We start from the raw sequence: 24,362 nt of genomic DNA, 5'->3' as shown, positions 1-24,362 counted from the left end.
ATATTTATTTATTTTTGTTGCTCAAATTCTTCTAGCTTTACCTTTGGGAGCTCTTTTAGTGGGCTCCCTTTGACATGCTCTCATCTTTTCATTTCTCCTCCCTACTTTTTCTTTCTTTTCCTTCCTTTTCTATAAGATGGTCAAATTCATCCTATATTTTTCCTGCCCCAGCTCTGGAACTAGCTATTTCTCCAAGGAGCTCTGATTCCTTTTCTTGGATAATGATATTTAGAAACCAAGATCTGAGCGCTAAGTGTGTTCATTGCAACTGGGGTATCAGGACTTCTAGAGCCTCTAGTGGACAGAGCTGGGAAGTACATGTACACTAGCCTATGGAAACACACGTATCTATATTTATTTCTGTATCTATTTGTGTGTATATATATAAATAAACACAAGTTCAAACTGTACCTCCAACTCCAATCAAGCACCAGAGTTCACTGCAGCCTTCCCTCTTGCTTGTCACTTCTTTCTCTGACAGTAAGAAACTTGCTTCTCTTTATCTGACATATTTACTTCTTTGTTCAACCCTAGTATACATTTACAGTAGTTTCAGAATTGCTAACCTATACTCCTGCGTGATACAAATTTACCAACTAGAGTGCAGAGTTTGTGTTCCATTCTTTGTGTCTTTATCTTAGTTTCAAGTAAAAACATTATTTTCCAAAGTTAATTAGGCCAGCTCCTTTCCCCCCATCCCCTTCCGTGGGATTATGTCATATATTTGTAATACAGTTAGATTCATCTGTCACAATCTGCATTCCACCATGGGTTCCCCTGATAGCCTGGTTAATTTTTCAAAATTTGCATACAATTAAAGTCACTCTGTGTTATACAGTTTTTTGTGTTTTGACAAATGCACAGAGTCATGTATCCACCCCCACAGTTCCAATCAGAACAGCTCCATTATCCTAAAAATTTCTGTGTGCAGCTCCTTCGTTGTAAAGCTCTCCCTTTTCCCCAAACCTGCCAACCACTGATCTGTTTTCCATCCCTGTAGTTTCAGTTCCACAATGTCATATAAATGGAGTCATACAATAGGTAGACTTCTAGGTCTAGCTTCTTTCACTTAACAAAATGCCTTTAAGATTTGTCCATGTTGTTGCATAAACCAAACCTTCATTCCTTTTTACTGTTGAATATGGATAAACTCATCGTATGAATCCACCAGTCTATTTATCCATTCACCTGTGAAGGATATCTGGGTTATTTCTGGGGTTCGGCAATTATGAACAGAGCTTCTATAAACAGTCATGTAAGGGTTTTCGTGTGAACACAAGTTTTCCATTCACTTGGGTAAATACCCAGTAGTGGAATGGCTGTGTTGCACAATAAGTGTGTGTTTATAAGAAACTGCCCAACAGTTTTCCAAAGTGGATGTTTTGCTTTGCAATCCCCTCAGCAATGAACGAGAGTCTGCTGTTCCACGTCTTCTCCAGGATTTGGTTGTCCACACTCTTTTTAAAGTGGAAACTGTCTCTCCATCCTTATCCCCACTTCTTCTTCCTTTGGGCCTCTGCACGGATTACAAAACAATCTGCATTCTTCTCCGCAGCCTGCTGGTGTGAGTGAAGGTGATGATTTTAGACTAGCTCATGCTTCCACCGTGCACTAAAGTACTCTCCAAGTTTTAATCTCCTAACAGTCCTAGCAGGCAGCTTCAGCAAACATTCTTAGGTTGGTAAGAGAGATCAGAGCGCCCTGCTTGAGAAGAATTCCTTTCTGCCTTTCCCAACCCCTGCTTTTGTGAGCCTCTTAGCTCTCTACTTATCTCAGCCTCTTTTTAGCCTAACCAAACAAATCCACTGAAATACAAGGACGATCAAGGGTCTTCACTAGACCCTGGAGTGGCTATAGATCTAGCAGGATAGACCACTCCGCGCGGCTTTCCAGCTGGGCGGCTGGGTCTTAATTCATCGGGAAGGAGCCGTGTGTCAGGCCCCTGTTCGGAGTTCCCGCCTCCTAACTTGGCAGCCGGCACATTCTCGTAGTCTTTAGCGTCCTCATTTGACATCTCTTCTCCACATTGGATCTGACTGATCTCCCTCTGTGCAGGTGACTGACAGGCTACGTAACCCTCTAAAGCCAATAACCTCCTTGGCTGCATGACATGTTGGATGTGGGTCCCTGGACCTTCTGGCCTGCCTTCTACACGGTCTGTGGTTGAGGACGTCACTTCTTCCTCTACCTGCTTCTGGTTTCCATTGGGATCTGCTGGCGGGACATTTTCATAATCTCTGCAGCACTGAAAAGCCACCCAGGGCCGCTTCCCCTGGATGGCCCCGAGATCCAACCCTGTCATGTTGACGTAGTCATTTGAGGACTGAGAAGAAGTTTCCCCGTCGCTGAGTAGTTCACTGGTCTCGGTTCCTGGAGACCAAAAACCGGTGCAGTCACTGGCGTTCCCACAGCCCTCATCTCTTTCCTCAGTAAACTCCAGCTCCTGGGCACGTGGGGGGTCCAAGAGGTGCCCAGGAGGGCTGTGGGTAGAAGCTGGAGTCTCAGCAGTCTCTTTTGCTGTGGGGACGTTGACATAATCTCTCGAATCCTCTGAAGAAATGCTCGGGCAATCTCTGGACGCTCCGACATTGATGTAGTGTGCCGAGGGAGTGAGGTCGCCACCTATGTGGGGTCTCATGGCATTGTCATAGATACTCACCGCATACCCCAGGGCATAAGTATGGGCTCTGTGCACCCTCAAGGTATTGCCTGCTTGGGAGGGCTGTGAGCAAGAAGAGAAAGTCAGTGACAGGATGGAAGCAGAAATATGGAGAGACCCTTCTTCTTCCCTGCCCAGTGCTGCCATCTGACAGTTCCTTCACTCAGCTCTCCACCTAGGAGCAGAGCTCTAAATCTGGGGTCTCAAACTGCGAGCCTTTAGATGCTAGGTGGGTAAGAGTGAAGTGGGCTGAGTTGAAGGAAAGCAACAGTATAAATGTGATGATAAATTGCAAGTGGTTTTTGGCTACAATGTGAGGATTCAAGTATTATAAACTGGAGGGAGCCTGGGCCTCAGAGCACGTTGCAGAGGTGACTTAGCACGGCGGCCCACAGTGGAGACTGGGCTGCGACTGAGGGTGCAAACCCAGCCTCACCACCCAGAGCTGAGCTGGGGCAAGTTCCCTAATCTCTTTGGGCTGTAGTTCACTAACATAAAATGGGCATAATGTTAATATCTACATCATGAGTTTTTTGGTGAGGAGTGAATGGATTACTGCGTGTAAAGTGTTTAGATAACTCCTGGCACATAGAAAACACTAAAAAAAATGCCCAATGTTATTAGTAAAAGGGCAGCTGACACACAGAGTCAGCCGACTATGGCCAGTTAGGGATGCTGGTCTGATGTTTCCAGAATTTCTGAATTTTCAAGAAAGCTGGACATCCAGACTTTAATGTGAAATTTTTTAGATATTTAAATCTTGGTAACTGGTTCAAAATGTTCTTCAAACACTACAGGCTCCAAGCCAAAATGTGTGTGGCTTAAGTCAGTTTGGGACTGGAGCGCTTGATGCAAAATCCCCTCGGGGCCCACCCGAGTCCTGGAGCCAGCTTCGGCCACGGAGTTTCCTCTTCCCTGCCCGTTACCAGCTACTCAGACTTGCTGCCCCAGGAAGTCTTAGAGGCAGGAGCAGAGCCCAAGGATGGGACATGCGGAAGGGGGAGGAAGCAGAGGTGGTGACCTGGAGGTGGTGACCTGGAGATGGCTGCGTGGTAATTGAACCTAACCCTCTGGGCACCGAGAGGCTGGGGGCCAGGCGAACCAGCAGCAGCAGTGTGGCCGCACTCGCCCAAGGACGTCCCCAACTGAAGGAATTCATTCTCTAACACGCAAGACAGGACTTATCTATGGGAATGAGCACCCTGGTCTTCAAAGGAGTCCCTCTAATGCCCCGATGCCTCTGCCTCAGACGGCTGTGGGACTCCTCCTCGGAAGCTGCCTTCAGAGCCAGATCGTGAGAGACGTGGGTGATTGTTATTAGTCGTAACCTCTAAGGGTGTCCCCCGTGTGATCGGTCACTTTCCCCACTAGCTACAGTGCTGCATGACTTAGGAATATGTCTGCTATTTTGAGGAGAATTGAAACAATTTGACATAGGCCCCAGAAGGAATTCCAAAGCAGGGTTTTAAGGGTGTTTTGAGTCCCAGCTGGAATGTAGGAATATTTGTGTGCCCTCCGAGGTGGTTTCTCTGAAGGATACAGTGCTCATTTGCATAAGCACGTTATAGTGTCTTTGTTAAAACAATCCCTTTGCGTTTTAACGTCATGCCCTTGAATAGTGTGCCTGCTGCCTTTCTTAAAATCTCCAGCTCCTGCTCCATCTTTCCCAATGTTTCTCACTGGGCAGTGGGGAGACCCGGAGGCTGGTCCTTCCAATTTATTATTAGGGCTGCAGGGCCACTGCCAAAGGACATGCTGTTTGCAGCGAAACAAGATCCAAGACCTGGACCTCTTTCCTCTTGGTTCTCCTGCCAGAGACGTGTCATTTCTCCCAAGGGGCGTATCCTTTCCCTTGACTCTTACCACGTGCTCAGAGGGAGGGCTGTCGGAATTTCTGGAGAGGAGGCTCTCGGTGCTGAAGATACGCATACTCCTTGACTGTTGTCTCCCTGAAAGGACGGAAACAGTTCTGAAAACAGCCGGTTCTCCGAGGGCTTCAGCCCAGCAATGCCCTCACTGTGGATGGAGCGGGTTTGTGCGGTGTCTGGTGTTTGGGGCCTGGTGTTCTGTGGTGAGAAGGTCAGAGCTGCGGGGACGGTGTGTTCTGAACCCTCCTCAGCCTCCATGACGCCCAAGGAACAAGCGTAGGGGCCTGGGAGGCTGGGAAGGATGCTCCTGGGGCAAACCCTCCCTGCCTGTAATGCTGGCAGCCATGTTCTCCGTCTGAATATCTTCCCCATTCCAGACACCCATCTGTCCTCTGCTGCCTCAATATCAAGAAAAACCCAAACTCCAAACCTAGACAAGCCCCTGCTCTCTCTTCAGAGATCGCTAGGCCCCCGCTGGAGCCACATCTTGCAGTGTCTCCATCCACCCCCTTCTCCTCCACGTGCTCTGAAGGGCAGACAGGTCTGGAAGGTTAGGGAACGCTGCTTCCGGGTGGTGAGATCTGCATCTGGGGGCAGAAGTTTCCTTCGTCTGGACTCCACAGATGAGAAAGAAAAACCTACCAGGCTCTTCTTGCCTGCGGGGCAAGGGGTCATAAATATTTTTGGCTCGTTGTCTGGATCGAGGCCGCGTCAGAGAGGGCATGACAGTAACTCGGAGGTAAGGAGCTCGCCCTGCAAGGCAGTGAGAGAGGCGGGGTCACGGGGACGCAGGGATGATGTGGTCCCTGGAAATATTCCCCACTCCTGTCATGATTCATAAAAAGGACATTTTCAGACTTGACCCATTCCATGTGGGTTGAAGAAGAGGGGACTCGTGGACAGAACAGGGAGAGGAGACGGGGGCACAGGGGCACCAAGACAGTGACTCAAAATGGAGCTCCAACCAGCGCAGAGCCTTTGCGCCACGGCTCAGGATCTCCAGCGAGACAATGACCAGCGTGTTAGATAGAAACAGAGGACTCCCAAGTGCAATAGTTCCTCCCTGGAGAATAAACTGGGCTTTAAATGCCAGACGGGGTTATTGATGCTTGTGTTCCCCAACTTTGGACAAAGGACTCACACTTCTTCCGTTTACTCCAGCTCCACAGGATGCAGAAAATCGCGATGACCAGGAAGACGGAGAGGAGTCCCGCTAACACAGAAAAGAGGTTGCTGCTTTGCTCTTTATCTCTATGAGGAAACAAATACGATGCCCCAGCCGTTGTGGGGTGAGGGGAGAAGATGGTCCCCTCCAGAGTTAGAGCCCCAGGATTTGCGATGCGGCCCATGAAGGAAAGCTGAAGGGGGTGGGCTGTGTGGTGGAAGAGAGGGTCATCTCTTCACGGGTGGAGGGAAATTGGACACAGGAGAAGGAACTATCCCTTTTGAATGCTTACTGGATGCCAGGGGTTTGCATATGAAATTTACTTAATCTTTACAACGATCCCGTCTCTCTTGTGGCAAAGGAACCTGAGATTGAGATTCAGAAAGGTAGAGGAACATGTCAAAGGCTTCGTGGGTAGGAAAGGGCAAAGACAGATGCGAATCTAGGTCTGTTAGGGCCCAAGGACCGTGCCAGCTCCAGCGCACCGCATTGTCCTCCAAACTTGCCGTGTCAAGTCAGTCTGCCCTGCTTCCCCCGGTCCCACTCCTAGGCTTCCTGTCTCGCTCGGAGGAGAGGATCACTCCATTTGCAGTTAGTGAGTGGCCTTGTGACAGAGCCCAGCTTGTGTGCACTTGAGTGAGCCCACAGCACCGGCCTGAGAGCCGGTCTCCAAGCAGCGCTCTGCTGGCCAGTGGAATTTAACCGGCGCACACGCACCGAGCAAGCCCCTCGCTACTTGCCGTTCCCTGGCAGGGCTGGCGTTCCTGCTCAGCCCGCCTACTGCAGCAGGGAGCAGCCAGTTGAGCTGACAGAAGGAGTCACGAGCAGAACTGCCACCCCCAAATATTAGAAACCAGGTCATCTACCAGGGAAGGTTTTCGTCCTCCTGACGTTCCAGGTTTGTTTACCCAACTTTATACTGGAAATTTCTGCCAGGCTGCCCAATAGATATCTCAAACCAAACATGTCTAAAACAGAACTCCTGCTCCCCCCATAAATCTGCTCCTCCTCTGGGGTTTCCCATCGTCAAGCAGCTTGGTCCAAAACCTTGGAGCCATCCTTGACGGCTCTCTTTCTCTCATGACCCACTTCTAGTCAACCGGCAGATTCTGTCTGCTCAGCTCTGGGCATCTCTCCCAAACCCAGCCGCCTCTCACTGCTCCATTGCCACCTCCCTGCTCCAAGCCACCGTGTGTTCCACGGGGACCTTCGCAGTAGCCTCCCTAACGGGCCTCTGTGCTTTCACTCTTGGCCACAAAGTACCATCTTCACACAGGAGCTGATTTCTAACAGGAAATCAGATCACTCCCCTCCTCCGTTTGCGACCCTCCGCGACTTCTCATCGCACTTGGGATCACATCCACAGTCCCTCCCCAGAGAGGACTTCCAGCACCTTATGTTCCGGCCTCAATTCCTAGCGCTCTCCCTCTGACTTGGACTGCCGGGACTCCTGGTGGTTCCTTCACTGTGGGGAGCACAGTCCCAGCTCAGAGCTGCTGCTCCCTCGCCCTGGAGCCCTCCTTTGCAGCTGTCTGTGCAGCTCAGGCCTCGTTTCATTCCCGCATCTGAATAGCACCACCTCAGACAGGCCTCCGGGGCCACACCCTATTACCGTCAGTCCCGTACTCTGCTCTGGTTTTTCTTCAGAGCACTTACGACTGATGGACATTATATTCCACAGTCATTTGTTTCCCTGCTTATATGTGACTCCCCCCACTTGACCGTAAGCTCCAGGAGGTCATGGACTCATCTACGCTGCTCACCTGGCGCCTGGAACAGTGCCTGGTACTTATTGGGGCCTGAGGAGAATTTGTTAAATGAATGAGTGGGTGAATTCATAAAATGGATGAATATAGAAATAGTTTTTTGGGGGGTGGGGGCCCCAAGATTCTGGCAACTTTATGAAGTCATTCTCCATCAACGCTCCTGTCTACCTGCAAATGACATGTGTTTGTCATGGTAGTAACATTTCTTTCCCCAAACTACAGTGATTTTAAATTTATTACGGTTGAGTTGTACTGCAATGCCAGCACTGAAATTGATACTACCGTGTTCCTAGTTTCAATTGCTGATGGACTTTTTATTTTTGTTAGCATGATAGTGAAAGTTTTAGCAGTAAAATGTACATCCATGATTAGTTCCGTGAGATTTTATGTCCTAAAGACACATCTTTATCATATCTAGGATTACATTTTTCATTCACGGCAAGTTTTTAGGACCTAAAAACACATCCTGGAGAGAAGGGGGCTCTGGTTCCCATCTCGGTGGGCCCTTGTGTGGAGGAGTGATTGCTGGGACCCGGGACGGGAGACCGAGGACAGCAATCAGGGCCTCGGGGAGGTGAGAAATCCACCAGGCCGGGCAGCCAGCTCTGGGAAGTCCTGTGTTGCCTGGGCTCCTCCTCCCCGCGCAGCCCCCTCTTCTCCTCAGCACTTCTTCCTTTCCTCCCAGCAGTCCCGAGCAAACGTCTCTGAGCCTAGAGTTTGGTGGTCTCAGTGGACCCGAGCCCGGGTGTGAGGGGTGGCAGCACTGCTAGGGTGGAAGCCCCCAGGGTAGACCAGGGCCCCGTCTGAATCAGAGGAGGGTGGAGCTCACCGCCCTGAGCCACTCACCTGTCCTGGCTGCTGGAAGTTCCCTGCAGAGGGGTGGACTCTGAGGTGCGGACAGCCGTTGTCACAGGAACCTCTCCGGCTTCAGCTGCTCCTCCTAAGCCTTCTTTTAATCGTAATCGGTTGGCCAGCATGTCTGCCACTTTTCCTGGCTCTTGCTAAGTCGCTGATTCCCAGGAGAAAAGGCAAAATCGGTTTGTGTTTCACATACAATCCCGTGCGGTATAACCACTTTTTTGAGTAGATAAGAATGATGGAAATCCTCCTGGCCTTCATGTCTTCCAAACCCTCCTTAACGTACAGCTTTTTACTCTCAAAATTTCTTTTTACATCTTTATTCACCAAAGTCCCACACACAAAAAATCTATTGGTTTTTATTTCTTCTTTTCTAAAGCTTCCAATCTGTCTCTCTAGAACTTTCTTTCCCCAGCAAACTCCCTACCTCGCGTCTACCCGTGAAATGTCAGACTGAGTCAACCCCAAATACAAAGAGAACAGGTTGGCTCTGCCTGGATGTGGCTGCAATGCCCACGCGGGAGGCGAGCTCACAGGGTGCGGGGCTCCCAGGAGAGGCAGCTGGGGGAGAAGCGGGAGGGGCGCCAGGGGCGCTGCCAAGAGGTCCCAGAGGCTCCATGAGAAGCTTACCTTCCTCCAGGCCCCAAAGCAGAGAGAAAAGAGCAAACACTGCGCCAGAATGGAAACAGAGAGTGGGTCACAGGAAGCGGCACCACCGCGTGCTGGTGACGCCCGGGGCACAGGAAGCGCTGCTGGCTGTCACCAAGAGAAGAAACGCGTCTGCGCCGGCCCCTGGGTGGCAGGTGTGAGCAAAGGTGGGCCGAGCTGGGGGGTATCGTGCTTGCTCACCCCGGGTTTCTGAGACGTCCAGTGTTTTACGAGCCTCCAGGTTTATAGTTTTTTAGCAGGTCTGGCAGCCCAGGAGGGCGCTTTTCAGAGACACGCAGGTCTCTGGCGCCTGTGGCTGCTCTGTGGGCGGAAGGTGCGGAGGGGGACAGGCTGTTTTCATGAACACACGCTGGGTGATTTCGACAGAGCTGGTCTGTGCTTCCCCTTCGGGAGCCTCTGCTCTGGGTTTGACCCTCAGAGTGGAGCGAGGCCGGGCAGGCAGGGCCCTGGAGGCCGTCTGTCCCTGAAGGCCCGCCTGCAGTGGCCCCGCCTGCGACCGTCTCCCTCGCAGCCAGCAAGGCTTGTGGAGAAGCCCCATCCCCGTCCTGCTCCTTGTACACCCCCTCGTGTACCCCAAGTGTGCCAAACTTCAAAGATTGTTCAAAATTTGATTCTAACTCCCTTCCCCTCTCCAACCTCCTGAAACTCTCTTCGCGTCCTGGGAGAGTCCGAAGAGAAGGGGCCCCTGAGACTGTCTGGGAATGTGGGGAAGAGCTTTGACTGTGCTTTCCACAAGGAAATGCATCCCCAGAGGGGTGGCAGGGAACACAGCTGCCGCATCCTCCCCACGCCTCTCTCCCCTCTCTTCTCAGTGGACACCAAGGCCCCGGCCCCCCTGAGCAGTGAGGCCCGGACCTGTGCGGGTCTAGGCTCTCACAGGGCCCCCAGGCAGGGGCTGCAGCTTGGCCCCGGCCACCCCCGGGGCCCTGCCGTTCCAGGTCCTTGCTGCCCTCCCTCCAAGTAGCCTTACCTGGCAGGAAGCAGAGATGGCTCAGAGGCAGCTGGCTCTAGAGCTGGAAACTGGGTGTCTGCCCACTTCTCCTATGGACCAGTTCTGAGTAAGAACTAGAATTCCTCACAGGAAAGGAGACCCGTCACTCCGTCACACTGGTTGGTGGCCAGGACTGGTGGAAGTGAGAGGCCCTCAGGCCTGTCCTGAGCCACTGGCTCTAACAGGGATGCTGGGCGAGCTGGGAACTTGGAAGGTGGCACACCGGACGGGCGAACCTCAGGGCTCTAACTGCTACTTAACAAAAACCTTTTCAAAGGACTTCCTCCTGCGTGATCATCTCCAGTCCCTGCTTCTCTTATCTACCAGCCGGCCTGAGTCACACTGACCTCCCGTCCGGTCTTCTGATCCCCTCCCGCCCCTGCACTTGAGGGAAACAGCCCCCTGGAAGCAGGCTCCCAGGCCCAGGCTGCGCCCCTCACCCTGCTCTCCTTTCCCTCCCCTGGTGCAAAACCCAACCAAACCCTCAAATTAAAACACAAAATAGGCATCTGAAACAACTCCTCGTCATGGTGGGAGAAGACCCCCTCCTTCCCATGAGGCAGGGTCATGTTGCAAGCGGTTGCTCTCGCGCCCCTTTCACCTGTCTGACTGGTTCAGGGGTTGAGTGTGACATCCAATTCTAACGTGCTGACACTGGCGTTAAATAGACAGACCCTGTGCGCCCAAGTGGGCGCCTTGAGGGCAGGGGCCACACGCGAACTCAGCCATGTTGCTACCAGCAGAAATCTTTCTGAATCCTCTTTGGAAGACAGGGGCCCCGGGAAAACAGCAGCACAACTTCAGATCCCAAATTACTACTTGGGTGACCTTGGGCAGGCCTCCAGTCTTTCTGGGTGTTTCCTCAGATGTAAAATGACAATAGTAACAGTGCTTAGGTAAAGCCGCTGTGGGAAGCAATTGCGCTAGCAATGGAGAATGCCTGCTGAGGACCTGGCGCATGCAAGCGCCCGTTCAGTGGGGGCTGCTGTTATGTTCCTCTCACTATGGGTTGGGTTCACTTCTCTATACTTCGTGGACTGCCTCTGTGGCCCCTCTCTTCCTCTCCCGTTGCCCGGCCCGCCTACCTTCCATGTGTTACTTTAGTCTTTAAGCACGTATCTGCGGGACGTCGTCTCCCACCGCAACGCATAAGGCCCTGGCTTTGCAGCAAAGCGGACACGGTCCCTGCCTCGGTGCAGTGGTCACCTTGGCTGGCTGCCACCTTGTAGGCACTCTGCGTTCCAGGCGGACCCAGCTCATTGTCACTTTTGTACTCTGGGGCTTTGCACGATGAGTTCTGCCATTTTAACAGAAGTTTCTTTTTCTTTTGTAAAATTCCAATCAAATCACATTTTAAGAGTTTGTACTGGTTATCTCTGGATTGTGAGGCTTGGGGTATTTTGTTACGTTCTTCTTTGGGCTCTTAATGCTTGAATTATTACAAAGATTAAGTGTCATTTTTATAAAAGACAAAACTGTTAGTAAAAAAATGTGGCCCAAGGGTCACCACCTCTGTGACGCCTTCCCCTCCTGAGGGCTGGGCTCTTGGCCTTCTGTGAACCCATAGCTCCCTCCGCTGTTGGGATTCATCGCTTAAACGTCTGTCTGCCCAGGCAGACGGCGACCCTTCAGGGCGGGACGGTGTTGTGCTTGTTGTTCTGCGGCATGGGGCACAGTGCCTGACTGTGAGGGTTCCTTAGGCTCTCTGACGTTCTCTTAGGTGCTTGTTGCTGCTCAGAATTCATGACCAAAGTGTGTAATGGGGTGAGAGACGGAGAAATAGGTCAGTGCTGAGCCTTTTGTCCTGCTGTGTGCTCATCAGCCAAGGGACTGGGCAGGCCCCACGCTGACAGCCCTGCCTCTCTCGCGAAGGGCACCCTGAGTCCCAGGCGGGTCTCCTCGCTCTAGGATGGGCTGAACAGTGGCTTTTGTATTTCTAGGCCCCAAAACTGCCCAAATTGCCTTGTGTGAAAGACACCTCCAGCCAGGCTTTGTTTTTGAAGGGTTAGGGGCTGAGACAGCCACAGCAGGATGGCAGCTGGAGCCCCGACGGCAGTGAGCCGAACCCCTCCTTCGTCTGTGTCCTGGAGGCCTTCTCCAGCCCAGACAGGTCTGAAACAGGGCACAAAGGCTGAAGATGCCCTCCTTTTAAGTCACAGTTGTGAGAGAGCAGGGTTAGGACAGAAAGACTTAGGAAGTACAGAGCTGTTTCTCTCACTTCTCTGCTCCCTGCCCCTGCTCCGCCCCAGGCCCCTGGGGAGAGGGAGAATTTGGCAGCAGCAAGGAGTGTGCCCAGATGCAGGGGCGGTTTCTGTGCCCTGTTGGGCCAGGCCCTAGCGGAGGAGGGCTGGCACTGCCGACAGGAAGAGAGCCCTTCCTTACGTCTGGTGACCTCTGCCTGCGTGGTCCCTCTGAAGTTCCACGTTCGGCAGCCTCCCCTCGAGGCCTAGCAACCATGGAGCCGGCATAGAGACAGCTGGGAAGCGCGTCTGGATGAGCAAATGTCTGCTGACGGCCCCTGGACGTCCCCCAGCAGCCCACGCGAGAGCTGATCTGTCCCCTGGCTCCAGGAGGGAGGCAGCTCCTCAGCTGCGGGAGCAGGGTGGGCCGTCAAGTTAGGCATCAGGTGAGGGCACAGAGCACCCGAGAAGCGGCGCCTGGGGCAGAGGGCCTTGCTGGGGCCCAGATAGCTGGAGTGACAACAGGAGTGGGAGGCTGGTGCAGGGAAAGCACAGGTCAAGATGGTTTTCTTTGTTCCCTTCTTGTGTGAGTGAGTAGAATACCATTTCAATCATTTCATTAACCAGAGCGTCCTGAACAAGCTAGGGTGGCAAGCAGCATAGCTTAATTTAATTTACATTTTTTTTGAACAAGCATTTTCGTTTCTCCTTTGTGTGTCATAGGACAACAGCACAAGGGCGGGTGTGGGTCTGCCTGTGGCCCTCAGCATTAGGCAGGGCCCACGTGTGGCACGTGCGCAGCCAGAGCTGCACTGCTCCTCCGTCTGCCCTGGGTTGCAGTCACACGATAGCCAGCATGATGCTCTTAAACTGCAAGATAGGTCATAGTAGTCCTTGGTCACAACCCTCCAGTGGACTCCCACTTCCTGCAACGCAACCTCATTATAGGTTACAGGTTCTGCCCCTACTTCCAACCCTCCATCTCTGAACTCATCTCCTTCACTTGCCCACTGAGTCACCCAATTCCAACTCCTGGCTTCCCTGCATGTCCGCAACCCAGATCTCCTGCCTCAGGGCCTTTGCGCTTGCCAGTGCCCTTTTCCTGGAATCCCTTTCCTCCACATTTACATAGCTCACGTCTCTCTGTCAGAGGCTTTCCCTGACCTCGGCAGAAGCGCAATCCTCCTGCTCTGTGCTCCCTGTTCCCCTCACACTTTCCCTGTCTCCCTGGTCCTTCTCACCATTCAACACGCTCTATATTGCCTTGTTTACTCTCTCTCCTCCACGAGACGGTTTGAAGAGGGCAGGGCCTTGGTTCTGTTTCTTGCTGTAGCCCCAGTGCATACAACAGCACCTGGCACAGTGTATACTTGTTGAATAAACGAGTGGACCAGTGTCCAAGGGGAGGGGATGAGACCATAAAAAATGACTGAGACCTCTCACAGATTCAGGTGAGTGCTAGCTAGTTAGGTGCTAGATTTGATTTGATTTAGAAAAGAAATAGATTTCTTGGATGTTAAGGACTGTGGAACATTTATCTCTGTTGCAGGTCTAAGTGGCTGAGTCCCAGGCGAAACCTGCCTGGGCATGCCCCGGTTTGCAGTGCTGTTCAGTGCATCCTTGACGATGTGACATCCCGGGGGAGACAGCGCAAGGAAAGAGAACAGCCAGTGAGCCATTCTCCAACGGTTATCAATAGCAATTTTAGACACCAGAGTAAGAATGGGAAGAGTGTCAGTGTTGGAAAGACTTGGTTCACACAGCAAACCAGCGGCAGGGTCAGGATGCTAAGGCGGGCTTTGTACTCTCCATGCAGGCTCTTCCACCAGAGCTCAAGCGAGCCCTCTCGCCGTCCTCTCTAATTTTATGCCACTCCACTGGGTTAGATCTCTGGATTTCCAAACTACTGCTCTTTCTACAATAGAAGCAGTGAGATAACAACCTTGGCATGCTGGAGGACATCCCTTTTGCGTACACTGGTAACTATCATGGGAGACAACTGAGACACGGTCCAAATCAGGCTTGCTTATGTATTTAATCACACAACTTGTTACATCACCACCCAACTTTGGGTCATTTCGGCACTGATTATCTGGCTTGTTAATCAGCATCACAGCATTTCAGAGCCAACGGGGACCCTAGAGGTGGCTAGGTTGTGGTGCTTTTAAGTCATTCTTTAAAGCTGCTGCTGACCTGGAAGCCAAATACATGAACAAAATATGCTACTTTGTTGAATAGCTGTGGACTCTGAAGCATCTCTAAGGAACCCCTTTCAGACCTTCCAAGTGTAATGTGGAATCTTTGATGGAGTCCAGCTGTCTCCTTGTAGAGATGGAAAATCAAGCCAGTCAAGCAGCAGAGTGGGGTCTGGGACGGTGTTTCCCGCCACACATCCTAGGCTGCCACACATCAGGATCTCACTCCACCTCTCTAATTTGTCTGTTTTAGCTCCTCTACCGAAGCTGGGCAGGAAACTATCAGCAGCAGTTTCAGTTCAAAGGTTTGGTAGGGCGAATGTGGGAATCCTCGACTCAGAGCAGCTTTCGGATCACCACGGGTACACTTGTTCTCCCTCTGATATGGCTGAAAGGAATTGCTTCTTCCCAGTCCTCCCTCCCTCTTTCAAATAAGTTTTCATGTATTTTTACTTTAAATAAGGCCAAGACGCTAAGATCTGAAGTTATAAAACACAAATCACAGCCTTTCATTGTAGTATTCTTGGGTCTAGCACAGCAGGAAAACTTAGCCTTAGCAATCGTGCTGTCTGGAGGATGATCCACGTGGCCTCTGCTACAGGGTCCACGAGAGAACTCAAGCGGCGCCCGAGCCTGAACCCAGGGACCGGGTCCATTCGAGAGCAGAGGCAGACGCACCCGACTCTGAAGTGATGGCATCCTTGCTCAGACGTCACGAGCAGAAGTCAAACTTATGACTGGAATTTGCTTTCCAAACATGTAGATCATTACGTTCTCTTTGTCAGTAAGCGTGAAGTGACCTCCTGGTTTTGACAGCAGCCTCTCAGGAGACGGCAGTGGAGGCCATTCCAAAGAGACTGCTTCCTTCTAGGTGTGTGTCTTCTGAGGACAGGGAGTGTCCTCTGAGACAAGTTTCAGAGTAAAGACAACATTAACATCAAGCGCAGAACCTGGAAGTGTCTACTTTCGAGGCTAGAAGTATTCTGGTCACTGAATCTAGCAGGTGTCACCTCTCGCGGCTTAGGTTCACGCTGGGGACAACTGGGCGTTAATGACACCACACAGAAAGACAGTAATGTGTTTACATGTTTTATTTACAACAGGGTCTCAGAGGTATTTGCTCCTAAAGGACATGCCAATTTCATCCTCCTTCCTGCTTGCGGTGACATGAAGGCCACGCCCTAACGGGCCCAGCTCACTGGCACCCAGTGAGTCGTCTTTGGATTTGTCAGAGTAAGTCCAAGAGTTGCCTGGTTGTGTGTGTCCTTGGGATGGAACCAGATGGTCTTGGTGGAGAGTTTCAAACTAACCCAGTGAGCACAGGGAGAGGATGTGGCGGTTGAGAAAGGGGAGACGCACAAACCACTATTAAAGATGGAGGGCAAAGATACTGTTCTTTTCTAGAACTGGGGGTAAGGAAAAGATGGAAGAAAAAAAGCATGCTTTTTTCCATATGGTAACTCAGGCCCAAGGGCCCGAGCTGGCTTTATACCCATTGAACCGATGCCTTGTGATACGCTGGTCTCTGCCAGAAAGCCACCTGGAAGTTATTCTTCTCCACACCTTACTGCACGCTGGGTCAGGAGACATGGATGCCTAAGATCCTGTTTGGCATTAGCAGAGAGGCACACATCTGGGGCCCAACCAAAGACAAGGAGGTGAGGGTAAGGGGGGGAAAAGAGGGTGTGTGCACGTGCGTGCGTGGCATCCCTTTTCAGCATGGGTATTTTGGAGGGAAACTACAATGGAAAAAAAAATAGTTCTGTTTTGTGAATGACTCCTTTTATCAAATAAGCCGCAGCCCCTGTTTCTTGTTCATGTGCTTGTTTGTTACTTACTATTTTTCCCCAGCCCATTTTAAAGAAACTAAGGGGCAGAGCAGCCTGGGAGGCCTCCCCTGGCTGGGCCTCCTGCAGCGCCGCCTGTTAAAACAGCGGAGAGTTCGGGTTGTTCCTCAACATCACTCTTTCCCTAAAGGACCTTGGGGAGCCGACGAAGTCCTTTCCTTCTTTAGATGTTGTGAAAAAGACCAGGGACTTGGTTGTGCCCCTGAATGAAAGCTGCAGGAAGGAGTTCTGAGTTCTGAGATATGGAAGCTCAGAACCTAAACGACCTGCCAGGAAGCTGCTTTGATCTGAAACTGGGGCCCAAGATCAGTCGTGCCAGAGACTCAATGATGGAACAATTAAAACAGACACAACACTTTGGAAAGATGGGGACTGGAGAAGCCCAGAGGGAAGGCAGGGAAAAGCTGCTAACATAAGTGGAATGAATTTTCCCAAAAGGCATTTTATTAAGTAAAAAAAAGCAAAGAAAAAAGGAACATCGAGCCTCTTATCCTTCTAAACGGATCCTTTCTCAAGAGCTCCAGCTTGACAGCTCCCTGATCATAAATTCTGACCAGAGGGGGCAGAGAAAGCTCGTACTCCAGGAAATGAATCTGACAACCGGGGCCGCCAGTCACTGGGGGAAGTGCTGGCAGAGAAGCATGTCAGGGTCCAGCGACAAGCTGAGTTCTGGGCTTGCAGAGATGGGGCTCTCGACGTGGCTGTGGCAGATCCCTTCTCAACTTCAACAGACACAGAGTGACATGACTCAAAAGCGGAGAACACTGAGGACAGCGCAGTTACCAGTGGGCATGGGTTTTTATTCTCAGTGCACGGCAGTACCGGTTTCTGCTCATCAACAAAAAGCTTTATTGGTTCCAAAAAACTTATCCCTTTTTTCCTTCTTTTAAAATTCTTCTTTTATTCTTCCTGTCTCAGTGGAACAACATATTTGAATTTCAGATTTGCCAGTTTATAGCATTTTTTCCCTAAGAATCATATAAACACATGCAAAACACTGCACAGAGGGTTTAAATACTATCAGAATGCAAATACAGATTGGCCGCGCTGTTAAGCTGAACTGCACATTATGGCAACACACAGCGGGGTGCACACGGCTTCGAGACCACCATTTGTTTTTGTCATGCAGATCACAAGTCAATCTTCTGTTTTGTTTTTCTTTTTTATATAAAAATACCAGTGCTTGTTATACCAGTTACTGAAAAAAGAGAAGAAATTCAAAATTCCTATCTGCGTGCTGCTTTGAAAAGAACAACATAGACAGATCTCTTGGTACATATATATGGCATATTCACATATGGCATATATACATATGGGAGAAAACAGGAACCAAAGGCCAGTTCAGTCCTGGGAAGCTCACCTCCCTCCTCTCTCCTCCTCAAGAGGAAAGAAGACAGCAGGCCAAACAGCAAGGTTGGGAAGGTCGAGGACTGGCACGGAGCTCAATGGAGGGGTATCTGTCTCTTCTGAGGAAGAGGCTGGAACGGCTTAGGAAGGGCAGGCAAGGGTCCGGCCCACCCCCCACTGCAGTGGGGTGGCCGACATGGACAGTGCGGACATGTGCACTCTGTGAGGGCAGCTTGGGCTGCTTCCATCATTAGGCAAGGGGAGCAGGGAAGAGAGGACGCGCCACGTTTAGGGGTGTCGGGGCACCTGCGAGCTTGCTGCGCCCTCTGGGTGAGGTAATCCTCTGATTTCGTTGTGCAACCTCTCCCCTCGGAAGCTCGAGGAGGAGAAGAAACCCAAACCCTAAGGAAGCCACAGTGCCAGAAGGGTTTCTAGGTGGTGGATGGAGGAGTCATTTCAGAGGGTAGAGGACACCACAGGAAGGTCCTAGCCAAGACTGTCCCCAGGGCTAGACCCAGCCTTGGTTTTCCCACTTACAGCTCTACCCCCCATCTAATAGATTGTCCGACACCTTCCTAGGGCAGGCTAAGAAGGCCCCAATCAGATCCTTGCACAAAAACTCACTAATGCAAAACTGCGGGGACAACAGGAGGTGAAAGAAGCATAAAAACTGCAAACCCCAAATCAGAATATCCTTGCAGCACGAGAGATACTCATGCCTGGGGTACCACTCTGCCGGCTGCTCTACAAGCAACCCCAGTCCACCCAGGCCCTGATCCTAATCACTAGTCACTGAAGAGCCTGGCGCCCCCTCTAGAGGGGCGCATGCTCACGGCCTGCCACTGCCCCTTCTTGCTGGATGCTGTCCTTCCCATCTGCAGTCTGTTGACTGTTTTTCTAGGTTTATCCAGAGAGGAATCTAAGATGTTTTCCCCTTCTCCCCATCAGACCCTTTTCAAATCCAAAGCACCATTTTGGGGGAAAACTTTATTAACTTATGCCATATTTACTCACTGCCAGTTGGATCACTGAAACTGAATAGAAAAAAAAAACTTATATAAAAAACATATGCACATAAACACTTAAACGTACTCAACTCCGTATCAACAAAATTTATATTAAAAAGTCTAGAACCCAACAAATTTTTTCCCCTAAGTAAAAAGATGGCTGTTTGGAGAAAGAAGTACGGTGCATTGGTTTCGAGACCAACTACAAATATATGAAGTCACCTGTCATGTCTAACAGCTGGGTCTCTGCTCCCTTCCACAGGGTTCCATGACAGTACTTTATTCTAAATCCTTTAAACAAAATACATATGGCTGACTCAAAAAATATCAGTTTCTGATCTAAAGAAAACTATATTTTTTTGCATAATATTTCTATATTTTCTCTCCTACTATGGAAACTAGAATACACAAAATACCCGTTGAGTTTTAAACAAGTAGACGCAAGCCCTCGAGAGTGACCGGTCAGGCACCGAGAGTCTTCTGGGAGCAGGAGTGTGAAAGAGCCTCCAAAGTTTGTTGTTGGCTTATTTTTCAAGCTGATCTGAGGTAATAAAAGACTCGAGAGAACTAAATCTTCCAACGTACTTAATAAATATGCACGGGAACACCTGACACCTTGGGTGAGCTGTTTTTTTCCTCCCCACAATAAATAAATTCCCTGTATTTCAGACAGAGAAAAGACTGCTGAAGCATGTAACCTTTATAAAAACAAACTCAACTTTGGTGGGTGATGTGGTAATGCAGTGTGTGGGGTGCTGTTTCTTACTCTCCTTCCCTTGGATAGTTCCGGTGAAGGGGTGAGGGAGAAAGATCCAGAAGGAAGGGCTGCAGAGGACAGGCTTGGGTCTCCCACTCTCACAAACGGAAATGTGGCAGTTCATACGAGCCGCAAGCCCCTTCTCCCAACTCCCCTCATTCTAGAAAGACAGAGACAGGCTTCACTTACCTCGTGGGAGAGAACGGGCAGACGTGAGCTAACCCTGCACAGAAGAGCTGAAGCCAACATCAGCAGGGGTAAAAGTGGAGCTCCCACAAACACGCTCCACCTAGTCCCATCACGGGACACTTAAAGAAGCTCCCAGCAAAGTCCCCGGCTCCTGAGAGGCAGGTGGGCGGGGGCTGCTGCGGGCAGCGTCCGGGGCAGGAGGGCAGAGGCTTCACCGCGCAGCCGAGTGTGCTCTGGGAGGGCTTCGGGGCGCGCGAGGCGGGGAAGAGGAACGAGGAGGGCATTTCAGGGTGGGCCTTTTGCTCCGTTACATCAGCAAAATGTCACTGGAGCCTCCCATTCTGGATATATATTTTCAAAATCAGACTATCTGAGCAAGGTTAGAGCCTTTGCAGAGACTGCACAAGTTAGGGGACAGGGCAAAGAATGAGAAAACTGAAGGGAATGTCTAAGCTGGTACTCACACTGAAGCTCACGGTTTCTGGTTTCTCAGATACTGCTGGGATGGCCCTTTGGCCTCTCCCAAGGCTTTTCAATACTCACCCCCGCCCCCAACTATCAGCTCCTGCCTTGGAAGAGCACTGGTGGATGGCTTTCGAGCAGTTGTGGTCATCCCAAGGAGGACCCACAAGAACTGACTTTGATGGTCTGTCTTGTCCTAGACCTGCCAGCTTCTGGTCCTCAATATCAAGTCCAGTTAGGAGGCAGGGTCGTCCTCTATTCATTCTTTTGCCACCACTTTAGGAATAGGAGAAAGCTCAGGCTCATGGTAAAAACTACATACCACACATATGCAAGCTTCATGGTCAAGGCTGAGCTCCCCGGCACTTACAAACCACACACAAGACAGGATGGTGGTTTGGAAGTGGAAGGTAACCTGGCAACAACAGGAACACATTCTTACCAGCTCTCCATTGCTTCAAAAGCACCCTTTTAGCAAAGAAACTTATCTCCTTTAGAACTAAAACAAGGGTTCCACTGGGGCCAGAAGGGGGAATGACGGCCAAAGTTGACAATTCATTCACGTTCTACCTTCCTAATCATCACAAGTTAAAAAAAAAAAAAAGAAAGAGAGAGAGAGAGTGAAGGTAAGGAAGGCAATGGTCAGAAAAGACCCAAAGAACCGTAGGGAGGTCTGACTGAAAGCGCAGAAGAGCTCGAAGGCTTTAGGTAGAAGTTTTCAAAGTGGAAAAATCATTTTAAAAACAATCACTTTGCAGGCTGATTCTATACGTTCCATTCCTACCTCAATACATTACATTTGAGGATATTTGTCTTTCTGAACCCTCAAGTGAGCTTATAAATGGCACAGACTCATAGGGTAAAATCCAGAAGTCAGAAGACGGTGACACATATACGAATACTGGGGGGAAATTTGGGTTGAGATGGATGCCAAGAGGATTGTCATTATTTCTTTAAAAATGACAACTGATACACCCAAGAAGTAGATTCCACCATTCATTACCTGCCTGGGGTTTGACTGGGTCCTGCTACAAACCTCAACTCAAGTTTAAGTTGAAATCCCGGTAGGTGTGTGCTCTTGCCTCTTCACGGTCAGGTGGGGGTTCACACACACTTGGGAGCAGCTGACATGACAGTGAAAGTCCCATCCTCACCTTACGGACAGGACAGATGAAAAAGGAAACAGGGAAAGCAGAAACGGGAGTCAGAGAATGCAGTTCAAACTGACGTCTCCAGGCTGTGCAGGCGACTGTCCGAGAGGGAGGCACCCATCTGGACTTGGCTGCAGTCCACCGCATTGTTGTTTTTGTTGGCATATGGAGTGACCTCTCCGTCCAGCAGGAGCACCCTAGTCCCAGACTTAGGAAACTTTTCAAGATTTTCCTCCTCTTGCTCATCCAGGAGTGGTGTTCGTGGCCCCTCCTCACATAGGGTGAATTCAGGGTGGGTCATGAAGCTGTGGATGGAGTTTTGGTTCTTGGGTTTCTGAATGCTTTCGTGGAGGGAACTATGGAACGCTTTGACCACTTTGATCTACACCAGGGGAAGGAAAAGGAGGATGAGAAAACATGGAGGTGAGAATCGGCCAGGAGAACAAGGAACTGGCGGTTTGAGGAGAAAAACAAAACCTAAATGATAAAACAGTACTGCTCAACAACCAAAACCAAACATAAAAGAGGTCATGGAACACTAGAAACACCACATGGCTCAAATTTCAAGCATTGGGGTGGGGTGGGGTGAGTAATGGCAAACAACTAGGATATTTCAAGAGCTGAACAAAACAAAGTAGAAATCCCAAAGCAAAGTTAGCATTCCCAAACAATCCACTCTTCAAATCAAACAGAAAACAAAAAGATTCATTAGTTCTTTTGCACGGAGGGCTACAATGTTGGAACTGGATGCAGATTAATAGCCAAACTTAAACGATGATTCAGACATGTGGATTTCTGTATCAAGGCCAAACATTTTGTGAATGTGGAATGGAAAAATTACACACTGAAGTTTAGTTATCTGTTTAAAATCCTCAAAGAGCTAAACACATAGCAATCTGTACATAACACACTTCGGGTAACAAGTGACCACGAATGCCATGCAGCAAGGCAGACAGACCAATCTTCATTTGCGTCAGCAGCATGCAAGGAAGGACAACTCTCACACTTTCCAATTTAAGAATTGCTCTTCAGCCAGGAAACATGCATGCACTTATATCCCATAACCTCCCCCATGTCCCCTTCCCCAAAAGACAGCAGAACCCCACTCCTGCAGTCCCTCCCCTGGAAGATGTTGATGAAATACGGGTATCAAAGATGCTTCCTCCTGACTACCGAGAGCAGACCTGGCTCTCACGACCCTGACGCACGTCGATGCCTCTGACACCGAGCTGCGGCCAGTCATGCAGCTTTCTCCAGCTGTTTCTAAGTTGTGAAGAGGGAGCATGATCTTAGCTGGAGGAGGGAGGAATGGGACCAGGAGAGAAATCACCCAATCCCGGAGGCAGTGCTACAAATAAGAGGCTTTTCTAATGGGGTAGATGAAGAGGATGGAGGAAAGGAAATAATCTACAGTTTTACTGGCAAAGGGAGATGCACTGCCCTGTAAGTGTCAAAGTCTTTGTTCTACTGCACACAAAAGGAAAGGACTCAGTCAACTTAGAGAAGAGGAAAAAAAGGACAATAACGGACGCCTGGACTAGCCTGGACCTTATCCACAGGCAGCAGCTCTTTTCACAGCCTGCTCTTCTGAGCTGCAGGCCTCCCTGAGGCATGGCTTAGAACCTGGGCTGGTAGAACTGGGGTAGGGGAGAAGGTTGGATCCCAAGAGGTTGGAGAGAGAGGCCAGGGGAGAAGAAAGTGGTGGTAGGACAGTTTCAGCTTTTGGGAGGCGGCTGGTCCTTTCCTCAGAAAAGAGATGGGAGCAATGCAGGAGAAACTGCTGTGGTGGGGAGCAGGCAGGGAGGAGGGCTGAATGTTGGGGTAGACACCTCTTGCATTCCTCTGCTGTTGAAGCAAAGAATATGTTCCTGGAGAAGAGGCAAGAATGTGGGGACAGCAGAGCACAGAGAGAGTCAGGCAAATGGACTGGCTGGACTGCCCGTCCCAGTGTTTCCTATCACTGCACAGAACCTTCAACAATATTGTGCAAAGAAGGCTCACTAACATGGTGTCTCTGCTGGGCAAGGCTTTCCTCAACTTGCCCCACTCCACCACAGCCGGCAGACCCACCCAGGGTGGAAGGTGCTCAGAGGTTAGAAGGCAGAGGAGTCTTGGCCACTCAAGACAATCAGCTCAGTACCTCAGCCAAGAAGAACTAAGGGCACACATTCACCATGCTGGTCAGAAAGTGAGGCTTGCTTTTCCATCCTTCTGGGATTCTCATGACCAGCTACGAGGTGGATTTCACCTGTCGTGTTCTCTCTGCTTCAGATCTAGGTGAGGGCAGATGGAGTAGAGGCTCCATCTGGGCCTCGGGAGGTCCCAAGTTTTAGCTGATCTACACCACATCTTAAAGAAGGAAACGTGGAGTGAGTGAGCTCAAATCCAATGCCTTCGCCCTCGGCCCAGGCAAGAGATGGGTTCAAAGCCACACCACCTCCTGTAGGAGTGACAACATCGTCCATACTTTTCACCTGCTCTTGAGATCTCAAAATTTCTGACAAGGGCTACAAAAGAACATCTGCTTTCTACCACCAGTTGATCATCTTCAGTATCAGCGATTTTCAAACTTCCTGCTTCTATCATTTTTGAAGCAACTGAATACTTTATTAAAACTATTGTATGTGAGGTCCAAAATAGAAAACAGATTTTTAAAAACTCAGATTGTAGTGAGGGTCTGGAGCCCTGTTTGCCGGCTCTTCCTCTCACCTGTTGGGGTGACCAACAACACTGTTACAGGGAAACAATAAGGGAGATAAAAGCGAATTGGGGGTGGATATATGGAAAAAGTAGGGAAAATTTCTTCTTTGGGGGAGCAAGGAACAGTCATCCGGCTAGATTACAGGACTTCTGGAATCTAAAGGGAAACCAGCCACCTGCAAGGGAAGCTCAAGTGAAGAGGAGTTAGAGAGCTAGGGAGTACCATCTGGTGGCCTGGTGGGTAGAGAGAAGGGTGAGGGGTAGAGGGCATGGGCTGTGCCAGAATGCTCCTCAACTCCAACACTGGCCTCAGAGAATACATAACACGTGTGGCAGAACAATCACACAGACACGTCATCGCCAACCCACCCCAAGTGGTGGCATCTTTTCTTCCTGATGCATGGTGCCTGGTGCATGAGCAATGTATGGGGAACAAGATAGAGCTAGTAAAGCAGGCGCTGTGCAAGCTTCAGGCACTCTCCACTCAGCCAATCAACCCTGCCTTCCCTGGTCATCATCTCTCAAACCCTCCGGGAAATGTCTCTTCTGTG

General features: G+C 50.3%; 2 protein-coding genes and 1 long non-coding RNA gene across 13 annotated transcripts in view; 1 reads left to right on the top strand and 2 right to left on the bottom strand.

Moving 5' to 3' along the window:
- Nucleotides 1–105: 105 nt before the first annotated feature.
- Nucleotides 106–11,275, bottom strand: LAX1 (lymphocyte transmembrane adaptor 1). Of its 6 annotated transcripts, none has more exons than XM_070266430.1 (7): nt 11,062–11,275; nt 9,956–10,026; nt 8,305–8,467; nt 5,669–5,778; nt 5,170–5,280; nt 4,523–4,608; nt 106–2,722 (listed from the first exon to the last, which is right to left on the bottom strand). In XM_070266430.1, exons 3-7 carry the CDS (start codon nt 8,433–8,435, stop codon nt 1,823–1,825), a joined length of 1,338 nt encoding a protein of 445 aa, XP_070122531.1. In that variant the 5' UTR covers nt 8,436–8,467; nt 9,956–10,026; nt 11,062–11,275; the 3' UTR covers nt 106–1,822. The 6 variants fall into 6 exon arrangements, with proteins under 6 accessions (XP_070122531.1, XP_070122530.1, XP_070122532.1 ...); XM_070266429.1 differs by having other exon boundaries at nt 9,956–10,050; nt 11,062–11,162; XM_070266431.1 differs by lacking the exon at nt 11,062–11,275 and having other exon boundaries at nt 5,669–5,740; nt 9,956–10,256.
- Nucleotides 4,532–17,134, top strand: LOC138923992 (uncharacterized). Of its 2 annotated transcripts, XR_011438404.1 has the most exons (4): nt 4,547–5,266; nt 5,689–5,756; nt 15,455–15,584; nt 16,203–17,134. It is a non-coding gene; the product is annotated as an uncharacterized lncRNA (long non-coding RNA). The 2 variants fall into 2 exon arrangements; XR_011438403.1 differs by lacking the exons at nt 15,455–15,584; nt 16,203–17,134 and having other exon boundaries at nt 4,532–5,266; nt 5,689–7,829.
- The window catches only part of ATP2B4 (ATPase plasma membrane Ca2+ transporting 4), a 97,479-nt gene continuing 90,188 nt past the window's right edge, over nt 17,072–24,362 (bottom strand). For all 5 annotated transcript variants that reach the window (XM_001488326.5, XM_005609576.4, XM_001488283.5 and 2 more), the window contains one exon: nt 17,072–21,493. In XM_001488326.5, the coding sequence (XP_001488376.1) occupies nt 21,468–21,493 (26 nt within the window). In that variant the 3' untranslated portion in view covers nt 17,072–21,467. The remainder of the gene's footprint in view (nt 21,494–24,362) is intronic.

The sequence above is a fragment of the Equus caballus genome, chromosome 5 (genome assembly GCF_041296265.1).
Source record: "Equus caballus isolate H_3958 breed thoroughbred chromosome 5, TB-T2T, whole genome shotgun sequence".
Taxonomy (NCBI): domain Eukaryota; kingdom Metazoa; phylum Chordata; class Mammalia; order Perissodactyla; family Equidae; genus Equus; species Equus caballus.
This window is presented reverse-complemented; position numbering and strand designations above follow the sequence as displayed.

Bases quoted from the DNA above. Each gene is read 5' to 3' on its own strand.
- LAX1 (XM_070266430.1), bottom strand. From the start codon at position 8,435: ATGCTGGCCAACCGATTACGATTAAAAGAAGGCTTAGGAGGAGCAGCT. The intron at 4,609-5,169 runs GTAGGTTTTTCT...CCGTCCTTTCAG, and splicing joins CCGCAGGCAAGAAGAGCCTG to GGAGACAACAGTCAAGGAGT. The intron at 2,723-4,522 runs GTAAGAGTCAAG...TCTTGCTCACAG, and splicing joins GCCCTCCCTCTGAGCACGTG to CCCTCCCAAGCAGGCAATAC.